Source organism: Pectinophora gossypiella, chromosome 17 (genome assembly GCF_024362695.1).
Source record: "Pectinophora gossypiella chromosome 17, ilPecGoss1.1, whole genome shotgun sequence".
In the NCBI taxonomy this organism is placed as follows: Eukaryota; Metazoa; Arthropoda; class Insecta; order Lepidoptera; family Gelechiidae; genus Pectinophora; species Pectinophora gossypiella.
This window is the reverse complement of record NC_065420.1, coordinates 5139871-5161464: the sequence shown is the minus strand read 5'-3', so window position 1 is coordinate 5161464 and position 21594 is coordinate 5139871. Positions and strand designations below refer to the sequence as shown.

General features: G+C 37.0%; 1 protein-coding gene across 1 annotated transcript in view; it reads left to right on the top strand.

Moving 5' to 3' along the window:
- The window catches only part of LOC126374284 (sodium channel protein 60E-like), a 291877-nt gene that overhangs the window by 213761 nt on the left and 56522 nt on the right, over window positions 1-21594 (top strand). Inside the window, exon 5 of the mRNA XM_050020807.1 lies at window positions 17312-17532. Within this exon, the coding sequence (XP_049876764.1) occupies window positions 17312-17532 (221 nt within the window). The remainder of the gene's footprint in view (window positions 1-17311; window positions 17533-21594) is intronic.

Here is a 21594-nt window from a genome sequence, read left to right as displayed (position 1 = left end):
GGTAAGTAGTCTTTAATCGGAAGTTGTTTCTCATCTTTTTTATGACAGATAGATGAACATCCAACTGTTGCTTATTTGTAGGTATTCGGTTTTATAAATTTTATAACGGAACGCTGAATAGAAATGCAAGTAGGTACATAAATTGTAAGAGATAAGTTTCTACTTTTCTAGGCGACGGAACACCATTGTACTGTTAACAATTGTAGTGAAATAGTTCTTATAACTGCAGTTTTTAAGTTAATAATTGAGTAAAAATTTGATGAAGCAAAATCTACTTGAGTTTGCTTACAATGAAGTGTGAAATTAAGAAATTTTATTTTTCTGCCTTTCCAGTAAAACGTTAATCTTTTTATTACATTTCTATATGGATATTATTTAAATAAATAGATTGATGCCATATTTTGGTCGCAAACTCAGAAAAATAATAATTACAGGTGCGAAAAGTACTATTATAGTACTTGGTACTAGTCAGGACTAATAATAATAGTCGTAGTCATAGTCATTTATTGATAATAATAATTACATGTCACAGATATTACAAAATTCAATTAAATTAAATATTACTACGGAATTCAATTACATTAAAATATATTATCAATTGCAGGAATACTTGAGAATAGTACCTACTTTAGTCACTGATGAATGAAATGAAAAGTGAAGTAAGTAGATATCATACATAAATCACGTGTGGCAATGAGATCCGTGAAAGCCCTGTTTGGAGAACGCATGACTAGGGGTGGTATTAATAAACTAACAGCTGAGACTGCCCTCAAGATCATGCTCAAGTCCCTGTTTTTATATAAGAAATTTTATTTATTTTATATAGTCTCAAAGCTGAGATTAGTTTTAATAGTACCCTTAGGTCTGGTTCTGAACCACTGATTTCGACATTGAGTTCGAATTAATGTTTGGGTCATACATATTTGTGTTATTAGATAGATTATGTAAAAATTGACGATTCAAAGTAAATTCAAATTCATAGGTAATGCCCTGTTTCTATACAAGAACAGTCACGTGAACATGATCTTGAGGGCAGTCTCGAAGCTGAGATTAGTTTATTAATACTACCCTTAGGCACATTGTAAACCGGGTTCTGAATTCGAATTTGGGTTTGAATTCATGTTTGAATCATAGACAATTATGCAAAAATTAATTATTCAAAGTATTTAAACTATGTTACAAACTAAATAAAGATATTTTTGAATATGTATTTGAATATCATGTGATTATCGATGGCTATTACAAGGGACTTGAACATAGCTAGCGAAGAGTGGGTGTATATACTATGCACCTCTACCAACCCCATCGGGGATATAAGCGTCATACTGTGTTAATTTGCGTGTGTTTATGTTCTTGAAATAAAATAATCATGCTATTTGAATGTCGGTAAAACAGTGCACTTTTGACCGTCCGAGTTTGAGCATTATCGACGCAAAATATTCACTTTAGACGCTTGGCTTGGCTTGCCTGTCTTCAGAACAGGTGTTCCACATAGATTGCGAGTCGTTCAACAGGTTATTGATTAGTTGGTGGTGCCTCACGACGGTAGCTTCCGACAAGCCGTCTTTTACATAGCCGTTGAATATATGAGAACAGTGTTAGTGTTTCAATATTACGTTTTAATGTTAAATATGTTGTAAAGGCGCGGAATATTGCAGTGATAAATATAATCCTAAGGTCCTAAGACTAATGACAGTCCTCTTATCTTCTTATCGTGTGGGTTATGAGGTGGATTACCAACCTCATCAACCCTGGTGTCAGGGTTATTATTGAGCCACCAAGTCCCCTGACATGACTCATGTAACGACTACATATTTACATCAGTAAATAGTAACCGGGACCGCTTAATGTTCCAAAGCACAGATCATCTTAATTTCGGACAATCAGGTGATCAACCTGTAATGTCCTAACCAAACTCAAATATCTTAATAAAATATAATGCAGAGAGATCGTACGCATTTTTGACTAAAATGTGCTAAGATACGTGATACTACTTAGGCGGTCCTGGCGTTCACGGGGTATTGCCTGTTTTGATGACTTTGAACAGCCTTTTCCACTCGTAATTTATCTATTTATTTTTATTTGTCTTTATGTTATACCCAGAGAGAGTTGAGAGGAGCTCGGTGGCGCAGCGGTAAACGCGCTCGGTTTGCGATTGTTGAAGTAAAGCAACTTTCGCAGAGGCCGGTCATAGGATGGGTGACCACAAAAAAAAAGTTTCATCTCGAGCTCCTCCGTGCTCCGGAAGGCACGTTAAGCCGTTGGTCCCGGCTGCATTAGCAGTCGTTAATAACCACCAATCCGCACTGGGCCCGCGTGGTGGTTTAAGGCCCGATCTCCCTATCCATCCATAGGGAAGGCCCGTGCCCCAGCAGTGGGGACGTTAATGGGCTGGTGATGATGATGATGATGATGTTATACCCACTTTAGGACTCTGTCGCACTAACATATTTGACATTTAGTGTGACTTACAGTTCAAAAGTTAATGTGACATGGTACCAAAGTGTATACATATTAATGCTCGTGACCGTACAATAAACTGGTTAATCATAACATTTATTAATCTTTTTCGCCGCTATAACTATTTAACCCTCAATAAACCACGGGCCGGTTAAACGGACAAACAATAGATTTAATCCGATACATAAACTAATGAGTTAACTGGCTCGATAAACTGTAGTTAGGATAAACCAATTTACTTATTACGGCACCACTATCAACAAGTGATGGGTTAAAACGGACGATACTTGCAATAACCGGGTTGATTTCTTAGCATACCTAGCTTGCTTGACTAAATGTTACCTAATATTTATATTTTCTTCCTAACATTTGTGGTAGCTTCTAAATTGGCATTTAATTAGTTATAAGATGTATTACTTCGTAAATATGGCCGTATAATCATCTCCCTGGCATTATCCCGTTTTTTCACAGGGTCCGCTTACCTAACCTGAAAATTTGACAGGTCCAGATTTTTATAGAAGCGACTGCCTGCGTGACCTTCCAACCCGCGAAGGGAAAACCAGCCCAATACAGGTTAGGTCACATACTTCCGAAAATGCATTTCTCCGGAATTTGGGTTTCCTCACGATGTTTTCCTTCACTGACGAGCACGTGATTATCATTTATGAATTAGAAAACAAATTCTACTGGATTCGAACCTGCGACCTCAAAGTGAGAGGCAAGCGTTCTTCCAACTGGGCTACCACGGATCTAGTAAGCTCCCCTTATAAAATAAAATAAAAATAACCGGATTTTACACCGGTAAAATCCGGTTATTTTTATTTTATGTTGAAATGTCAGAAACCGTTCTGACATTTCAACTGTGTTAGTGAAAACTGCACTTAAGATAAATTAACTCGTTCGTACAAGTCCGGTAAAGGAGTTCGAACACTTCGAACCGAGACTCCCCGTTTGAAAAGCAAACTGGTGAACCACAGGATTAAAGTGGGTATGAAATTATAATATAGAATAGAATATGTTTATTTATTAAAATAGATTAATCGAACTAAAGCATTAAATCCACCACAGACTGTCAAAAAGGAACTAAAACAATAATAATCCATAAATCCACAAAAGTGTCGTCAAAATACAAACCGAAATCAGCAACAATCTTCGTCATTATTCGAAAAGTCCGACCCTAAAAAAAGCTTAGAAACGCGGAAGCTTTATTAAAAAACGTAAACATGTTACGTTACTGGCGGACCGCGCATTAGGAAACACTGTATCGTGGAGGCCCTGAACATTTGTTGTTAGCAAACATTTTTAATACACATAAAATATATAGTGCATTAGTATGATGAACGGTTCACAGCTGCATGTGGCTCGTTGGGACGCAGGGCAGTCATAATCAGGTCAATGGTTGGCCTAATTGAGAGCGAAGGTGAAAAAATAATTAATTTTCACGTTTTTAAACATTTGTAAATAAAACTAAACTTGCTCTACAATCATACGTCTATAAGATGTAACTGTTAATTAAAAAATATTTAATAAAGTTTAATATGAAATAATCATCATCTTCCTAACTAATGCTACCTGTTTTTCACAGGGTCCGGTACCTAACCTAAAGATTTGACAGGTCCGGTTTTTTACAGAAGCGACTGCCTGTCTGACCTTCCAACCCGCGAAGGGAAATCCAGTGTCTCAATATGAAATAATAAATTAATTTATAATTACAAGTCGGAAATTCAGTTCATAATGTAGAGTTGATATAATTCTACAACAGACACATAAAAGTAGATACATACATATATAAAATAACGCCTATTTCCTACTGAGGTAAGCAGCGTAAATCTCTCACTCAGGAACTAATTTCAACACGATTTTGCTTATTAAAATAGCATAATTTTATGGAATTTTCAAAGTTTCAAAACTCCTACCAAAGTATACGAAATTTCCGTAAACACGAATTGTATCTCACAGTATAAATCATTGCTAAGTTAATGGCGAAATTCCTCGAAACCTCTTGTTTGAAAATTTCTAATTATTTTAGATGGAGAATGGATACTCAATTTGTCAAGAATACTTTCACAGTGTAATTAAAATCTGCAAAAGAAATTAATTTCAAAGGAATTTCCACCATTACCATATATTTACTTGGTTCTATGCGTTTCGTGCGATGTCGAAACAAGTGATGATTTGAGTACTTATAGGGTAAACGACAATCTTAATACAGGCAACTAGGTACTTACAATTGTCAAAATTGTCCTAATACTTGCAATGATACTCTGAAATTACGTGTTCTATTGCTACACGCGTAGCAAATGGCTACGCACGTAGCGTAGGATTCAATGGTTTAGAAACCAAGCCGGGATTCGTCTATTCTAATTCTAATCCATATTTATCGAATTTTGAACTGTATCTTAACACAAATAAAGACATTAATTATTCATAACAATACATTCCATACATTACTCGACATTAAGTAAAAAGGTCATGCAAACTCGTCGTTATAATAAGAAAATGTACTTTGTTAAATATTTTACAAGGTAGTCATTCGCTCGCTTCAACAATGTTTGATGCAGGAAATTGCTTAACCTGTTTAATCGATTAGTCTTACAATGGCTTTTATAATAAACTTACTAACGAGAGGTGTTAAACACTCTGGTTTAAAATAGCGTAGTTCAAAAATGGAGCCCATTCTCTGTATAATGTACCGTATATTAAGTTACATTGTAAGTATGTAACTTATATTTGAATATTTTACAGTGTCTACTTGAAAATACATAACGAAGCAACACGCCTGTATTTGTATTATACAGGGTGTTAGTGACATCGAAACGAGTCCTGAGGGGGGTGGTTCAGACCATGATTCTGAGTTAATATCAAGTGGAATTTCCCGTCGCTCAGAATCATCAGCTAAATCATTCCTCTCAGTATTCGTTACGATGTCACTTATAGCCTGTACAAGTACGTATAGGTAGCCATACAAGTACATATGGATGTTATACAGAGTGACATCGTAACGAATACTAAAGGGGATGATTCAGGCCATGATTCTGATTTGATATCAACTAGAATTCCCTGTCGGAAAATTCACGAAAATTTTTATATTTTATTATTTATTTATTTATTAGGCACATCAACAGTATAAACACACAACAATTAATATAACTTTATTAAGGCTAGTACTAGTGTTTGCACCAATTACAGACGTGCACAACTTATGTAATTAACATGTATGTAGAATTTGTTTTCAAAAAAAAAGAACGGAATAACAAAACGTATGAAAAGTTACAGCCAGGCAACTCAACAACAAAAAAAAAGAAGAATAGGTACAAGAAAAAACTACTATTTTTTTTTTACATTAAACCAGTTTTACTAAATTATTTTCAGTTCCATAATTTAGCGACGAAAAATTTCACTTTTTATCAACTCAGAATCATGGTCTGAATCATCCGTCAAAGTTTTCGTTACGATGTCACTAGCAACCTGTATGCACCTACTCCTCGCTAGCCACCACAACTATATCCTAACTGGGGCAGGTACATCTGATACGATCCCGAAGACCCGATTACTCTACCCATAGAGGCGGCCAATCAGCTCGCGACACCAAACACTGCACCCTGATACCGACCCCGCCGGTGTGGTCGACGATTTCCCTCCATCAGCGCTTTTCGCTATCGACCCACTAGGGTCGATTAATTCATTCAAATATTTTTCCTCTCAGACGACGCCCTGAGCCGAGGTTGGCGTCCAACTAAGCACGCTCAAGCATGTTGTCTTAAACGTTGTACCGGGTGAGAAGCGCTCCCCATTTGTCCGGCCAAGTAGTTAATGCCATCTACGGCAATCTTCAATAAGTCACGTCAAAAAAAAAGGTACATCCTTCGCAAGATCCGTCTATAATATTAACCGTGCTAGTGTTCTTTGTTTTCATAAAGTCGAATTCAGTGGTTTGACATAGTATCTAAAATAGTTAATATTATACATACATACATACATAAACTCACGCCATGTTCCCCGAAGGGGTGGACAGAGCCACAAATAATCAAAAGAACATTTGCTGCCACTTTTGATACATAGTCCTAAGATGGATAATGATGAACCGTATGGTGATAGTTAATATTATGTCCTAAATTAATATGCCAATATTAAATTACTTCGTAAATCGTTTCCGATCGGTGAGCGCAACTAGGCAATGTCCTCGAGGCATCCATTAAACGTCCGTAATTCGATATTCTACTTAATGAATACACTCCAGTCGGCCGTATAATTAAATTTAGGTCATCGTATGCACTATGACATAACTAATGGAATTACTTTAAGAAACATCCTTTCATCATCAGCCGTATGACGCCCACTGCTGGGCATAGGCCTCCCCCAAGGATCGCCACGACGATCGGTCCTGCGCTGCCCGCATCCAGCGGCTTCCCGCGACCTTCACCAGATCGTCGGTCCACCTTGTAGCGGGCCAAACATCCTTTAGTCGTAGTCAATTTTTATTATCAATAAATCAACATCATTTACTATTAATAAAAAAATCACGTCATAAAGATTGTTAGCACAACAACACGTAAAAAAATATCACAGAGCAAAGTCATTAAACTACAAGTAGAAAGTTTTTGGAACAGCGTAAATCCAAATCGAGTTACCTAGTCACTGTGTTTTTCGGATCCATTTGAATTTGTGTGTCTGAATTTATACCTTATGTTAGGTCCGGGCGCTTTGGGAATTGAAATTAAACATCATTTATTATTAAAAAAATCACGTCATAAACATTGTTAGCAACAACACGTAGTGTAGGCCCGCTGCACACTTTGTCTTAAAAAAAAAACAATCCGCGAGAATACATTTTTACTAACACTGTCGGTAGTAAGCAAGTCAACAAACTAAAGCAGTCAAAAAATAAATTATAAAACATCAAAAAATATAACAAATTAAAAAAGAATACAAAGTTATAAAAGAGATTGTCGCCAAGAAAAATATTTATTACACTGTAAGTATATTTAAATATGTCTTACAGTATACTTACCTACTTAATTAAAATTCCTTGAAACTATAAAATGCCTGCTCAACAAACCATTTTTTGGGTCGTCGGTTAAAGATATTAAAATTTATCAACACCCTAACATCGTTAGGTAGTTTGTTATATTTATATATTGCATTTACTAAATAATTAATTATTACAGATTTTTTTGGAATATTATCTTTTTGTTGTTAGGGTCATGCATCGTTCTATGATTTAGTTACGGCTTTCAGTTTTGTACGGGGATGCGTATTAACTGAAGTTGGATATTAATTAACCAAGGCATTCAATTATGCGCGCTGAATTGACATGCAAACGTGAACTGACATGCAATTGTAAACTCACGCTGAAAATGATCATCTCATTGATGTTTAAGACAACTTGAGTTGTGCAAAAAAATCCTTAAAATCAAATCAAACAACACACAAAACATGCAGCATAATGGCTTGTATCGCGGAATGAGTAGCCAGAGGTGTAGTAATAGTATTAGACCCTTTCCTCGTCAGCTATGTTTAAAGCGTGTCGTAATCTTCCTAGGTTTGGTGTAAAGACATTCTTCTCTTCTTCTATCGTGTGGGTTATGAGATGGAGTACCGACCTCATCAACCCTGCTGTCAGGATTATTACTGAGCCGCCACAGGCCCCTGACATGGCTCATGTAATGACTACATACTTACATCAGTAAGTAGTAACCGGGACCAACGGCTTAACGTGCCTTTCGAAGCACGGATCATCTTACTTTTTGGACAATCAGGTGATCAGCCTGTAATGTCCTAACCAAACTAGGGATCACAAAGTAATTTTTATGATATGTCCCCACCGGGATTCGAACCCGGGACCGGGACCGGGGTAAAGACATTGTTACTATAGGGATGTGCGAATATATCTAGATAGACATCTGTAAGGCTTAACAGCTTATAATAGAATTGAAATAATATTAAATAAGCTCGGCTCGGCACGGCTCGCCATTATGCAGTCCCATAACGAGGTTTCTGTGTTCATTTTATAATAAGTAATTCGTTTATTAAACTCCTGGTAGGTACCTAAATATTATTCCCCAGAAGATTTTTGTGGACATAAAAAGGAACCTATAAACTTTAACGTACAGATAAACACTCTACAAGGGCTATTTTGAAACTTTTAAGGATAAATGCCTGTAATGATTTTAAAACGTATTTTAAAACGCATACTTACATCCCACATTGCCAAAATACATTTGTTGGGCAGTTTCCGAAGTCAACAATAAATTATGAAATTCTGATCACTAAATAAAGACAAATCTAAAGGTGGCAAAAACGTTTTCTTTTTCTATTTAACTTATTTATAAATTTTAATAAAGAATGTAATAATAAGTGCGACATTTTGTCACTTTTGCTATGAAGTCACAAGTTGCTTTTGCATACAAATTCCATAGTAATATCGTGTTTTGACGTTAAGTAAAATTAACTGATTTGACCAGTTGAAAAGTAGCCTATTATCTGATCAAGTGTACTTAAATAAAATTCTATCCAGTCTACCGTTGGCCCCGTGACAGAGCATCATACCTCAGATGGCATAAATATTTAAATATTTATTTATTTTAATATCCTTCATTTACCAGAAACACACAATTCGCCAATATGAATGCAAGGCGCACCAGAAGGGCGTACATTGACCAAATTGGAAATGTTTAGTACATCTACTCTGAACCGTCGTGCATGTATGAAACAATTGATGAATGTGGAGCAAACAAGAGAAGTGTGTCAGGATCGAAGCGAATGATATTCCGTAGTCTCTGCTTACTTTGGTGCTTACTACAGTATCAATATAAAGTAGTTACGTAGGTTCAATAAACTTACTTTTAAACATTTTGACGCTGAAATACAAGGCGAAATGCAAGACAGAGATGATTGGCCATATTTTGCGAACCCGTCAGCGCTTTCCGCGCTGTAGAAATCTCATCCACCCACTAGACGCTCACTAAATCTTCCTCAAGTTTATTAACCGTATCACAACTTGAGCGCATAATAATAATTTTATGCAGACTTGTACAGCGGATTTTGTAGCTGAATTTCCATAGCTTAGCCTGAGCCATGTAGCGGAGTGGAAAAACTGAAAATTTATCGTTGAATAATGCTGTTTATATTTGCATACAATTAAACTTTATTGTTTGAGGAGCTCGGTGGCGCAGCGGTAAATGCGCTCGGTCTGCGATTGTTAAAGTTAAGCAACTTCCGCAAAGGCCGGTCATAGGATGGGTGACCTCAAAAAAAAGTTTTCATCTCGAGCTCCTCCGTGCTTCGGAAGGCACGTTAAGCCGTTAGTCCCGACTGCATTAGCAGTCGTTAATAACCACCAATCCGCACTGGGCCCGCGTGGTGGTTTAAGGCCCGATCTCCCTATCCATCCATGGTGAAGGCCCGTGACCCTGCAGTGCGGACGTTAATGGGCTGGTGATGATGATGATGAAACTTTATTGTTTACTTTTCTCTACTTTTATAATCACCGATTGCTTCATAGTCCAATTAGATGGCACTTAAAGATTTCGAATCTTAATATAAATAAATGCTACAGTCATTCAAATCAATTATCTAACATGATCTTCAGAAGTCGGTTAATAAAGTAGGTTTAAAATAATAATCTACGCCACGGAATAAGTCGACGGATTTTCATATTTTTTTTAATTTATTTAGGTTTAGCGTCAAGGGAATCAGCTTAAAAAAGAAACGTTACAGTCATAACAAAAATACTTATTTTAAAAACTAAAACTCGGCTACGGAAAATCACGCTCTAAAAAGTATGAAACAAAAAAATAAATATTATGTAATGAGTCCGACATTTTATCACGTTTTTCTATGACATCACAGTGTACTTTTTCATTCAAAATCCATAGTAATTTCGTATTTTGACGTTTAGTAAAAAGTAACTGATTTGACAAGTTGGAAACTAGCCTACTACCGGATGGTTATGGCGCTTCTAGTGATACATCATTTGTTAAATTCTGACAAGTGATTTGGAAGTTAGGTTGGAATAGACATGCAAACACATACATAGCGGTCAATAAGATAACCATAAAATGCAATCGCATAAAAACCAACAATGCATCAAACTACAAGTCATAATAATTTTGTTATAAATTTCAAATCTTTTTATTAAAAAAAAAAGCGTCATTCGTTAATTACAAAAAGAGAATGGCAAGAGGATTGACGAAAAAAAAAGAATTAAGCCAATTACTTTTTGTTTTGAAAACAAGTTGACGCCAACTTAATTAAAAAGTTAGATAGTACGCTGCTTTATTTAAAAAAAAATACGGTTTTTTTACAACGTTACTTGGATCTTCGTAGATAAATCCGATAGGATGACGGTGTGTTTTTTAAAACATAGTCGATTTGTTTTGGTCACCCTTACTTCCCGTTGGGTTAGCAAAGACCACTAAATTCAACAAATCAAACAAAAATCATTATCAGGAATATACTTAGTCTTTATCAAAATTACTGTAGGTTATTATTAATAAATAAAGACTTAAAACTAAAAGCGAACTAGCGCGGCTGATGTCGTATCGGCCCACATGGAAGGCGATACAATGCCGATTTACAATCAGACCCTTAAAAAAAACGCAAAAAAAATATTTCAATATTTATTGACGTCTATGGGCAGAATTTTGGAGCGATCCAATTTGTTATGATAGCTTCCTCGTATGTATTAGGTATAGCTGGTAATAAATTTTGACCATTGTTTGGATCATAAATTATTATCACGTGCTCAGCGGTGAAGGAAAACATCTTGAGGAAACCCACATTCCCGAGAAATGCATTTTCTTCAGTATTGGGCTGGTTTTCCCTTCGCGGGTCGGAAAGTCAGTCAGGCAGTCGCTTCTGTAAAAAACCCGACCTGTCAAATCGTCAGGTTAGGTAAGCGGACATATATTGACCCTGAAAATTTGGTACAGTCCTGGCACGCTCTATTGCTAAGCAAACTATATTTTATCTCGCGGCCTTGTCTGTGTAGAAGTAAATGCCAGGACTTTTGTTTTATAGTGGCAAGCAGTTGACCGTGGACTTTTGCCAAAACTATTCAGACCCAAAAATCAGGAAAATTTAAGAAGAACTTTTCCTTGCCAACTTAATTATGTATGGAAAAATATATGTTTTCTGCACGTGACTTATTTTTTATTGTGTCATCGAATCGTCGCTGTTGTTAGCAATACGTAGGTAAAGTTTTCGCAAACATTATAGTTTGTCTATGCCTCCGCTGTTAATATCTATTATTATACAGTTTCGGTCTATTTTAATAGTATTTTGTCTATTTTTTTTTTATATGTTATTGCACTAAGTAATTGTAAGCGGATTATGGCGACGCGACAAACCCGTGAATTTAAATGGTTTTGTTATTAAAAAAAAAAAATACAATTATAATAAAAAAAATACTTAACTCATTTGTTACAAATACGCTGGACTATATTTCATTTTATTACTTCAACAGCCTGTATCAGTCTCCAGAGGTAACAAAACAGTCGATAACAAAATAACAATCCTCGCTTTAGGCTGTAACAATTTGCCCCCCAGTTGTTATCGTCAGGGGCGGGTGTTCCGGGTGTCTGCGAGTGTCATGGGACAGGACCGCCATTTCTCATTAAACCCGCGATGAACTGTATACTAGACTCTTTTTAAAGCGAGTTTATTACAATCATTTCTTTATTAATTGTTGCTTGATGTAATCATTGCAGGTTAGTGATTTTTTAGAAGATATTCAATAGGATTAACTGTCTAGGAACTAATATTAGACACCCAAATTACTAACTTTTATATCAATATTTTTTTAATGAACATCTAGAGCCCTGTAGCGAGGTTTTTCTTGCAGATTCTTTTCCCCGGCGATACAGGTTGTGAGAAGCTGCAGTAGTTTTAGGCGGATGAAACGTACGTTATGTAAAAAATGTCGATTCATAGTGTAACTATGTTACCACTGAAGAGAGATATTTGAGTTACCCAGACCCAGAGTAAACCTGAAGAAAATAGAAAGGATTTTTAATATTTTTTATGGTTTGTAGGTTCTCTAGACCTTCAAGTAGTGGCAAAAAGGTGTAGAACTCATGTTGCTTAGTTTATCTATGACAAAAATAATAATTTCGAACATCGAATGGTATGGCTACACTTACGCCATCTATCTTTTTCTATCGTGTGGGTTGTGAGGTGGAGTACCAACCTCATCAACCCTGGTGTCAGGGTTACTATTGAGCCGCCAAAGGCCCCTGACATGGCTCATGTAACGACTACTTACTTATATCAGTAAGTAGTAACCGGGACCAACGGCTTAACGTGCCTTCCGAAGCACGGATCATTTTACTTTTTGGACAACCAGGTGAACAGCCTGTAATGTCCTAACCAAACTAGGGATCACAAAGTGATTTTTGTGATATGTCCCCACCGCGATTCGAACCCGGGCCCTCCGGATCGTGAGCCTAACGCTCAACCACTGGACCACGGAGACCGTTACGCCATCTATTATCACCGAGCTAAGGTCCCAACATCCTTAATAGCTTGTATATCGCAAATAGTTAAAGGTAAAACAAACTCTAACGTGTTAGCAAATACAGTGCACTTTTGGTGTCTAATGGTCATCGGCTCGATGTTCCCCTGGTATTTAATAAACCACCCTCCCCCTGGTTCTGTTGTCGACATCGTTGATTAATAGCTTTAAGGATCCAAATTTTGTAATAATTTACAATATATCACCGGAGTTCTCTGCTGGATGGAAGTTAAAAAAATCGGCCAAGTGCGACTCGGACTCGTGCGCGAAGGGTTCCGTACCAATGACTAGGTAAACAAAAGGAGGGTTAAAAAGGCCACGTCGAAACAATTCCTCTAAAAAAGCAATATTGCTATTTAACATTTGTGTGCATTGCGCACTTATTTTTATATGCGCAGTACGTACACAAATTTCAAACTGTAACGGTTTTGATATCGAGCAAGTGAGCTTACCTTTCCCATTTCTGAAATATAAAAAAACTCGCCTTATTTAGTTTTATACCATAAGTATGGTATAAATAATATATTTTTCTCCTCTAAATGTAGTTACATACAATCAAACGCTTATCAGCATACACAATACAATTTTTCTAATCATTTTTAATGTTCTGTACCTAATTCTACAACATATTATTTCATTATAGCAGCAACAAAAATACATAAATTGGGAAAATTTCAACTGTCTAGCTATCGCGATTCGTTACGATGAACACCCTATCTACAAGGGGTGTTAGTAACATCGTAACGAACACTTTGAGGGATGATTCAGACCATGATGCTGAGATGACCCACTCCTTGCCAGCTATGTTTAAGGCCCTCGTAATAGGGGACGAGCAATATTACCATTAACCGGTCACAAATGCTGTAAACCACGTGATATGAATTATATATGATGCAAACATTTCTTTTTTTTTTGACGTGACTTATTGTAGATTTGCCGCAGATGGCATTAACTACTTGGCCGGACAAATGGGGAGCGCTGAAGGCTCTCACCCGGTACAACGTTTAAGACAACAGGCCTGAGGGTGCCCAGTTGGGCGCGAACCTCGGCTCAGGGCGTCGTCTGAGAGGAAAAATATTTGAAAGAATTAATCGACCCTAGTGAGTCGATAGCGATAAGCGCTGAATGAGGGAAATCGTCGACCACGCCGGCGGGGTCGGTATCGGGGCCCTGAAGTGTTTGGTGTCGCGAGCTGATTGGCTGCCTCTTGATGCAAACATGAACTCAAACTGATAAAGTCGACAGTGGATAAGAGTACGAGCCGAGATTCGAACCAGTAACATTACGATGCGAGTCGCGCGCCCTTTGTCCGTAGTAATAACCGCCATCCGACGCAAACCTACAATAAGTCATTTCGAATAAAAAAGGACTACGGCAAAGAAACAGAACACGAATTGAATAAAAACATCCGAAGTTATTTTGCGCATCGAAGTAATTTCCATTGAACATAATTCCAACTCAAAATAGATTGTGTAAAGTAATTCAGTCGATTTTAATTTTGTTTCTTGTGTTTTTCCCGCCGAAAACAAATTGAGAACCGTGATTGGCGGGAGCCTGTCCCCGAGAGTAAACTTTAACCTCTTCGGGACCTATTAAAATTTTTGTTATTTATAGCGCGTACTAAGTCCTCCCCCCCTTACGAATAAATTGCTTGAATCGACGTTCCTTTTTTAAACTTTTAAGGAATTTGGGGCGGAAGGCAAAAACACTGCCCTATTTTCCATAAAACTAGCATGGAGAATGCTACGCCGACCAGAGCTTGGCTCTTAAATTATTGATGTTGCTTAAAGAATTTAGATTAGAAATTAAAAATCAAATGTATTCTTTTGAGAAATAAAGTATCTTAAACCTTAAATTATAAAAATGACAACGACGGTTTGAATATTCAATATTCATGATGATTTTCTTACCTGGGTAATAAGTGGAACGTAATAATATTAAAAAATACCTCTCCTCATATAGTATTCTGTTGTATGAGGTCTCCGTCGGTCTGCATGAAGTTATCACAGCACGTTTTTTTCCATCTCTAAAAGGTATGCTTCGTCCTTATTTGTACCCTGTTACGACATGTATAGGAAAAATGTGATGATTCACTAGGTATTTACTAACGATGAAACAAAGTCGCTTTTGCATTTTTATTACTTACCCCAGTGTTTGTTAGGTTGTAGATTTTGTAAATAAATGCGTGCGCAGAACACCCGAAAAAACCCGAAGATATCACCCTTCTCGCAATAACACCGACTGTAACTCTTTTCAGAACTAATTATGTATTACTTATAAAATAGGCTCCTCACGTACATTTCACAGTAGAGATTTGGCCCGTGGCGTGCGGTCACAAGACGGCCATTTGTGACGGGACATATCCTATTTGATGGTCGACGGTATACGCTGACTAATCAAGTCTGAACGTATTACAAGTACGATAAGGTGCAAAAGTCCAAACAGTTTCTTGCAAAGTAATAAATTATATGTCGTTTATGAATACACCAAAAACACCTACAAAAATATAAATTTTATAATTATGACAAATAATGGTTCATAATTTCACCACTGTTTACAAATAATTCGCTGGGCTCAGTGAATGCACTTTTGCTCTTTGATTGTACATTTTAACATAATATAGACTCACGACTATATCCCAATTAGAGTAGTCAGAGGTAAATCCATCGCAAGATGAACTAAGTACGCACACCTCACCGAGCTTTCTGTTAGACCTACGTGATAGGTGAGCCAAATGTGTCAGTGAATTTAATTTATTAGTGCAAGTCGAGTACTGAGGTTCGAACTGGCGGCGTTCCCCGTTGAGAAGCGAACAACAAGACCACGGTAAAGTACAGACATTACTACGTCTGCAATTCTTGTCGTGGTCTACAACTCTACTAATTCAATGCTTATCACTATCGGCCCGTTAGAATCGATTAATTCTCTCAAATAATAATTGTAATCCTCTTATACGACGCCCTGAGCCCCACCAGTGAGTGTTCCTGCCGTTCTTTTCTCCCCTGGTAGTTGCGTCTTCCGAATACATCCCGCTTAGGGACGGTACTGAAATGTATCGGCGTCCGAAGGCCGTAATATACGATCCCGACGACCCGATTACTCTAGGCATAGAGGCAGCCAATTAGCTCGCGACACCAAACACTTCAGGACTCCGATACCGACCCGTGGTCGATGATTTCCCTCAATCAGCGCTTATCGCTATCGACCCCCTAGGGTCGATTAATTCTTTCAAATATTTTTCTTCTCAGACGACGCCCTGACCCAAGGTTCGTGGCCAACTGGCCACTCTCAGGCCTGTTGTCTTAAATTTTGTACCGTTTATCAGGTCATGTAGTAAATGCCATACGGCAAATCTACAATAAGTCACGTCAAAGAAACTTTAAACTTTGAATTCATATTTAGATCTGACCCCATCGGGGCCATAGACGTGAAGTTATGATATGTAGATCAATAGCACTAAATGATTAGACATTAAAATTTCAGGTACCTACATGCTTAACAAAAATACGGAAACTAAGTTTTCCTTTCCCAGAAATGTACGGAACGAAAGTTTAAAATACCTCAGTTAAAGTGAAAATCTATTTCTAAACTAATACAATTTTCTCTAAAAACTTCCCTAAAGCGCAGGCTGAGCTATTTTTGCATTTCCCCAACTAGGTACAATTACGTAGAGTTAGAATTTAGAACTTGAGCCCTCGTTATTTGCAAACCAGCGAATTGTCCTTATAATTTGTGACTAGAATTACCTCGACGACAGAATTTAAATTTGCTATTTCTGACAGCATTTGATGAAATATACGTACATTCCTTGAATAAACTTCTTTATTAGGAACTTGATATTATTTTCCGTTATAGCTAATAAATATAAATAATGCAATCTAAAAGAGCCATGTTATAATTCAAAGTTAATGCATCTTATTTCAATTCTGTAAAATGCAATTTGTAAAATATTGCCAAGACCAGCAGGGGTCGCACTGTCAAAAACTTAATTAAAGTAAGGATCTTATGTAGAACCAACCTCCTAACTCTACAAGCCCTAACTTCACAAACTCTACAACTAATCAAAATATGTGGACTACTATATACTATTAATACTACTATTCTACATACACAGACGAAATCGCGGGCAGCCACTGAACCATATATATATTATATAAAACTTATGTATATTTTAGAAAATAGATGCACATGTCATAATACTGAAAGAAATAAAGAAAGAAAGTATTTATTATTAGAGGACGCCACAGATAGGTCATCTTTATTTTTGAATTTGGAATAAACAGATGTTTATTCCAAAAAAATCTCAATTTATTAACCTATTTTTTCTCTTCATTTCAGATACATATTCTTAGCGATATATACAGCAGAGATGATCATCAAATGCATAGCGAAAGGCTTCATCCTGAACAAATATACTTACCTGCGGAACCCGTGGAATTGGCTTGACTTCGTTGTGATCACCTCTGGGTACGCCACGATAGGCATGGAGGTCGGTAACCTGGCTGGTTTGAGAACCTTTCGTGTGTTAAGGGCGTTGAAGACTGTTTCTATTATGCCTGGTGAGTAGTTTCTCTTTTTCATAATATTACAAACACACGTACTTACTTATAAATAAGAATAATTTATTTCAGAAAAAAAACTTAATGTAATTACACATATATACAAAATACAGGGTGTTAGTGACATCGTAACAACAACTTTCGGGGATTCAGACCATGATTCTGAGCTGATATCAAGTGGAATTTCCTGTCATAAAAATTATGACGATTTTGGTAATTTTTAAAATTATCTTCAGTTCGATACTTTCGCGACGGAAAAGTCCATTTGATTTCAACTCAAAATCATGGTCTCAATCATCCCTCAATGTTTTCGTTACGTTTTCACTAATACCCTGTATTAATAAACATATTTATTATTATTTTTTTTTTTATGGTTAACAAAGTCAATAAGTCAACACAGGAATCCTATACCAACACATAGAATACATTCAAATTAAAATTGAAATTCTTGATCTGTAGCAAATGGCTGTAGCTTGAAATGAAATGAAATATATTTATTGTGGATCATAGGTACAGTATAGGCGTTCATATCAATTATAAATTGTTTCATCCAGCTATATCCCGCCATATAGGCATACAATGTTAGGTCTTATAAATCTACCTAATGCTTGTCTTCTGACTACGTATAGCCCTCTTTTCTTCCATATCTTATTCTACATTATTAATTGAAGCAGAAGTTTATCTTTTGTGTTCAGCTGACGACGTGTCCTCTAACATGATGGACTAATGTTATGGGCGATAGGCTGATCCCTTATCACCATAAGGTTCATCTTATCCATCTTTGGACTTCGTATCAACAGTGGCTGCAAGTTGTCTTTGATTACTTGTGGCTCTGCCCACCCCATTAGGGATTACGGGCGTGAGTTTATGTATGTATGTATGTATGTATGTTCAGCTGACGACTGTAAAACCGCGATAAAGTTTTATACCACGAACACTACCATTCCAATTTTACAACTTCTTTTAAATCTGCTGTCGTAAATTTTTAATGTGAGAATTCGTTCAATATCCCAGACTTACAATTTTATGTACCTCTTAAAGCACGAATAAGCTATTAAACTAAACCATTAAACGTTCTAATCCAATAACTGACCTAACCATAAATTAAAGATACATATACCCCTCTTAGGCTGCGTTTCCATTGACGGGGAGCTGGGCGGAGATGAGCGGAGATGTGTAGGATTCGACCAACCACCGTGAGGGAGAGAGCGTCTTCGTTTTTCGCTCTCTCGAACGCTGTGATTGATCAAATCCGCACATCTCCGCTCTTCTCCGCCCGTCTCCGCGTCAGTGGAAACCCGGCCTTAACATAACGACTATATCACAATTCGGGTAGTCAGAGGTTCGATAAGCTGCAAAGTCCAATCAGTTTCTTACAAAGTAATAAATTAACTGGTTGCACTTAAGACCTCCTGATTACATGTCGTTTCTGTATTCCTAGAATATTTTCCACAGCGCAAACATAAACAGAGGCCAAGGTTGGTGATTCGTTCATTTTCGCTCATTAAACTCATTCGGGCCATCACGACCACATCAAACCGCCATAAAACACCAGGGGCTCGTTAATGGATAGTCTGGGGAACAAAAATGTTGTTCGGAGATAGACTTTCGGATACAAGTGGATATTCTGCATTTAGTTTATCTGTGTCGAAAGAGATGGAATGTAATGTTGGTTTGGATACGTAGAGCTGATGAAGGATATAAAACAAAGGTTGGTGGTAGGGCTTGCGGAGGAAAACTTAGAAGCGCGTGCATTGACCAAATTGGAGATGTCCGTAGAAAAGGTTCAATACGATGTACTCTGAACCGGCGTGCGTATATCAAACGATTGATGAATGTGGAGTAAGCAAGAGAAGTAAATCAGGATTGAAGCAAATGGAATTCCATAGTCTCTGCTTACCCCGGTGGGAAATAGGCGTGAGTTTATGTATGAATGTATATATGTTGTTTGGCTATAATGTGATGTGTCGTGATTTGTAACCAAGACATTTTTGTAGATAGTCTGATTATAACCTATAGGTATCGTAAATATGTAGATAGCTACTTACATAATTACGTATTCTTTCTTGATACTGATACTCAAAAATGAATAAGTAGACTTGAATTTTAATGGCCGCTTCCGCCGATTTATTTCTTGAGATTGTCTTCATCCGAAGTTTTTTTTTAATACGGACAATGGTCTATTAATGCGATTTAAACAACAAATTAATTATGTTATTAGCTACTGCCATAATATAAATAATATTTTTGTATGAGTTATCTAGACTGGCTACTGTGTCCACCCACTGCTATATAGGCCTTCTCTCTTTCACGCCATTATTTTTTCCCGTCTTGTGCACGCCTCATGCACTGTGTCCATTAATCTGTATTAAAACTAACTACTAAAAGCACAAAATATAACAAAAAGTGGTAAATTTTACCAAACTAAACCTATAAAATTACTCAGTAATAAATCAAAAATACGTCCTTCCAGTTTCCTCAAATACAGCCCATTTTAAGTGAATAAATCGACCCGTAACGGTTCGGTCGACCCTTTTCAATGCCAAGATACCTTCTGTGAAAGAAACAGGCGTCTTATAAACTCTTTATAGGTTGTTTCTAAGGTTAGCTGCATAGCCACGCCGACGGTACGTGTAAACGTGCTGATAAACCGCGACACTGGGTAATGTGAACGCGTCAGAACTGCTTATTTAATATGCAGGGTGTTAGTGACATCGTAACGAAAACTTTAAAGGATGATTGAGCCCATTCTGAGTTGATATCAAGTGGAAATTTCCGTCGCAAAAGTATGGAACTGAAAATAATTTTAAAACACAAACAATTTCATGCATTTTCCGAGTGGAAATTCAACTTGATATTTATTTTAAAAGCACATCAACAATACAAGCACATTACAATGCAATATTTATTACAGATGTGTATTTGCATTTAATATTAAATATCGACCCCTCACGTGCAATGTTATTTTTCGATAAACACAATGGAATTTATGTACCACACACTATGGCAAGAAAAAAACAACCTGAAAGCCTCTTGTCGGATATTCCCATTTTCCTTAGTGGCACACATATACGTGCACGTATGAGTTTCATTATGCCCCATAGGTGGTTCATACACAGTGAACGTGTTAATAGGCGTGAGACATGGGCCCCTACCGACGGGCCTGAAGGGGTGAAGGGGGTTATGTTAGGGCTTTGGGACTCAAAAGCGTGGGTAATTGAGAAGGTTCCATCCCTCTGGATTAGGTATACAGCTTTATATACGGGAAGACTATGTTATGGTAGACTAGTTTAGGATAGGTTACATGTAACGCGAAATTGTGTCTTAGGTGAATGAATATTATATAGGTGTTTGAATAAGGCTATGTAGTTGTAATTATAGCCACGCATATGCCGCGTAGGTATAGGTAGGTAGGTATAGATAGGTTTCGGTGGCAAGCTAAATAGGGTATTTAACCGGGCCAAAGATAAATTATAAAATGCTAATTAGCTGGCTTCTATGCCGATCTAAAACGATCAAAAATCAATCACATTTCAATTGTCGACTTATTTTCGAATTTATTTATTAATTAAGAAACAATGAGTACGACGTTTGACCGCTTTTATTGATGATGTGACAGTACAGTATTTTGAATACAAAATCCAAAGAAAACTTTCGTTTTGACGTTTGGTAATAAGTATATTATCATTTGACTAAGATGTTAAGTAGGCTATATTGACGTTTCTAAAATTAAGTTAAAAACCTTTCTTCTTCTTCTTTATTTCTATCGCCGGGCCTGGTTAACTCCGTAATCTGTAGGAATTAAACCGGGATAAACATAGTACCCATAGCTATAACTTGTAATTACCTCCGTCTGTGCAGCCGTTGGTCCCGGCTGCATTAGCAGTCGTTAATAACCATCAATCCGCACTGGGCCCGCGTGATGGTTTAAGGCCCGATCTCCCTATCCATCCATAGGGAAGGCCTGTGCCCCAGCAGTGGGGACGTTAGTGGGCTGATGATGATGACTATAACCTCCATGTGTTTAGCATAGATACATGATAGTTTGGTTCAGTAAAATTA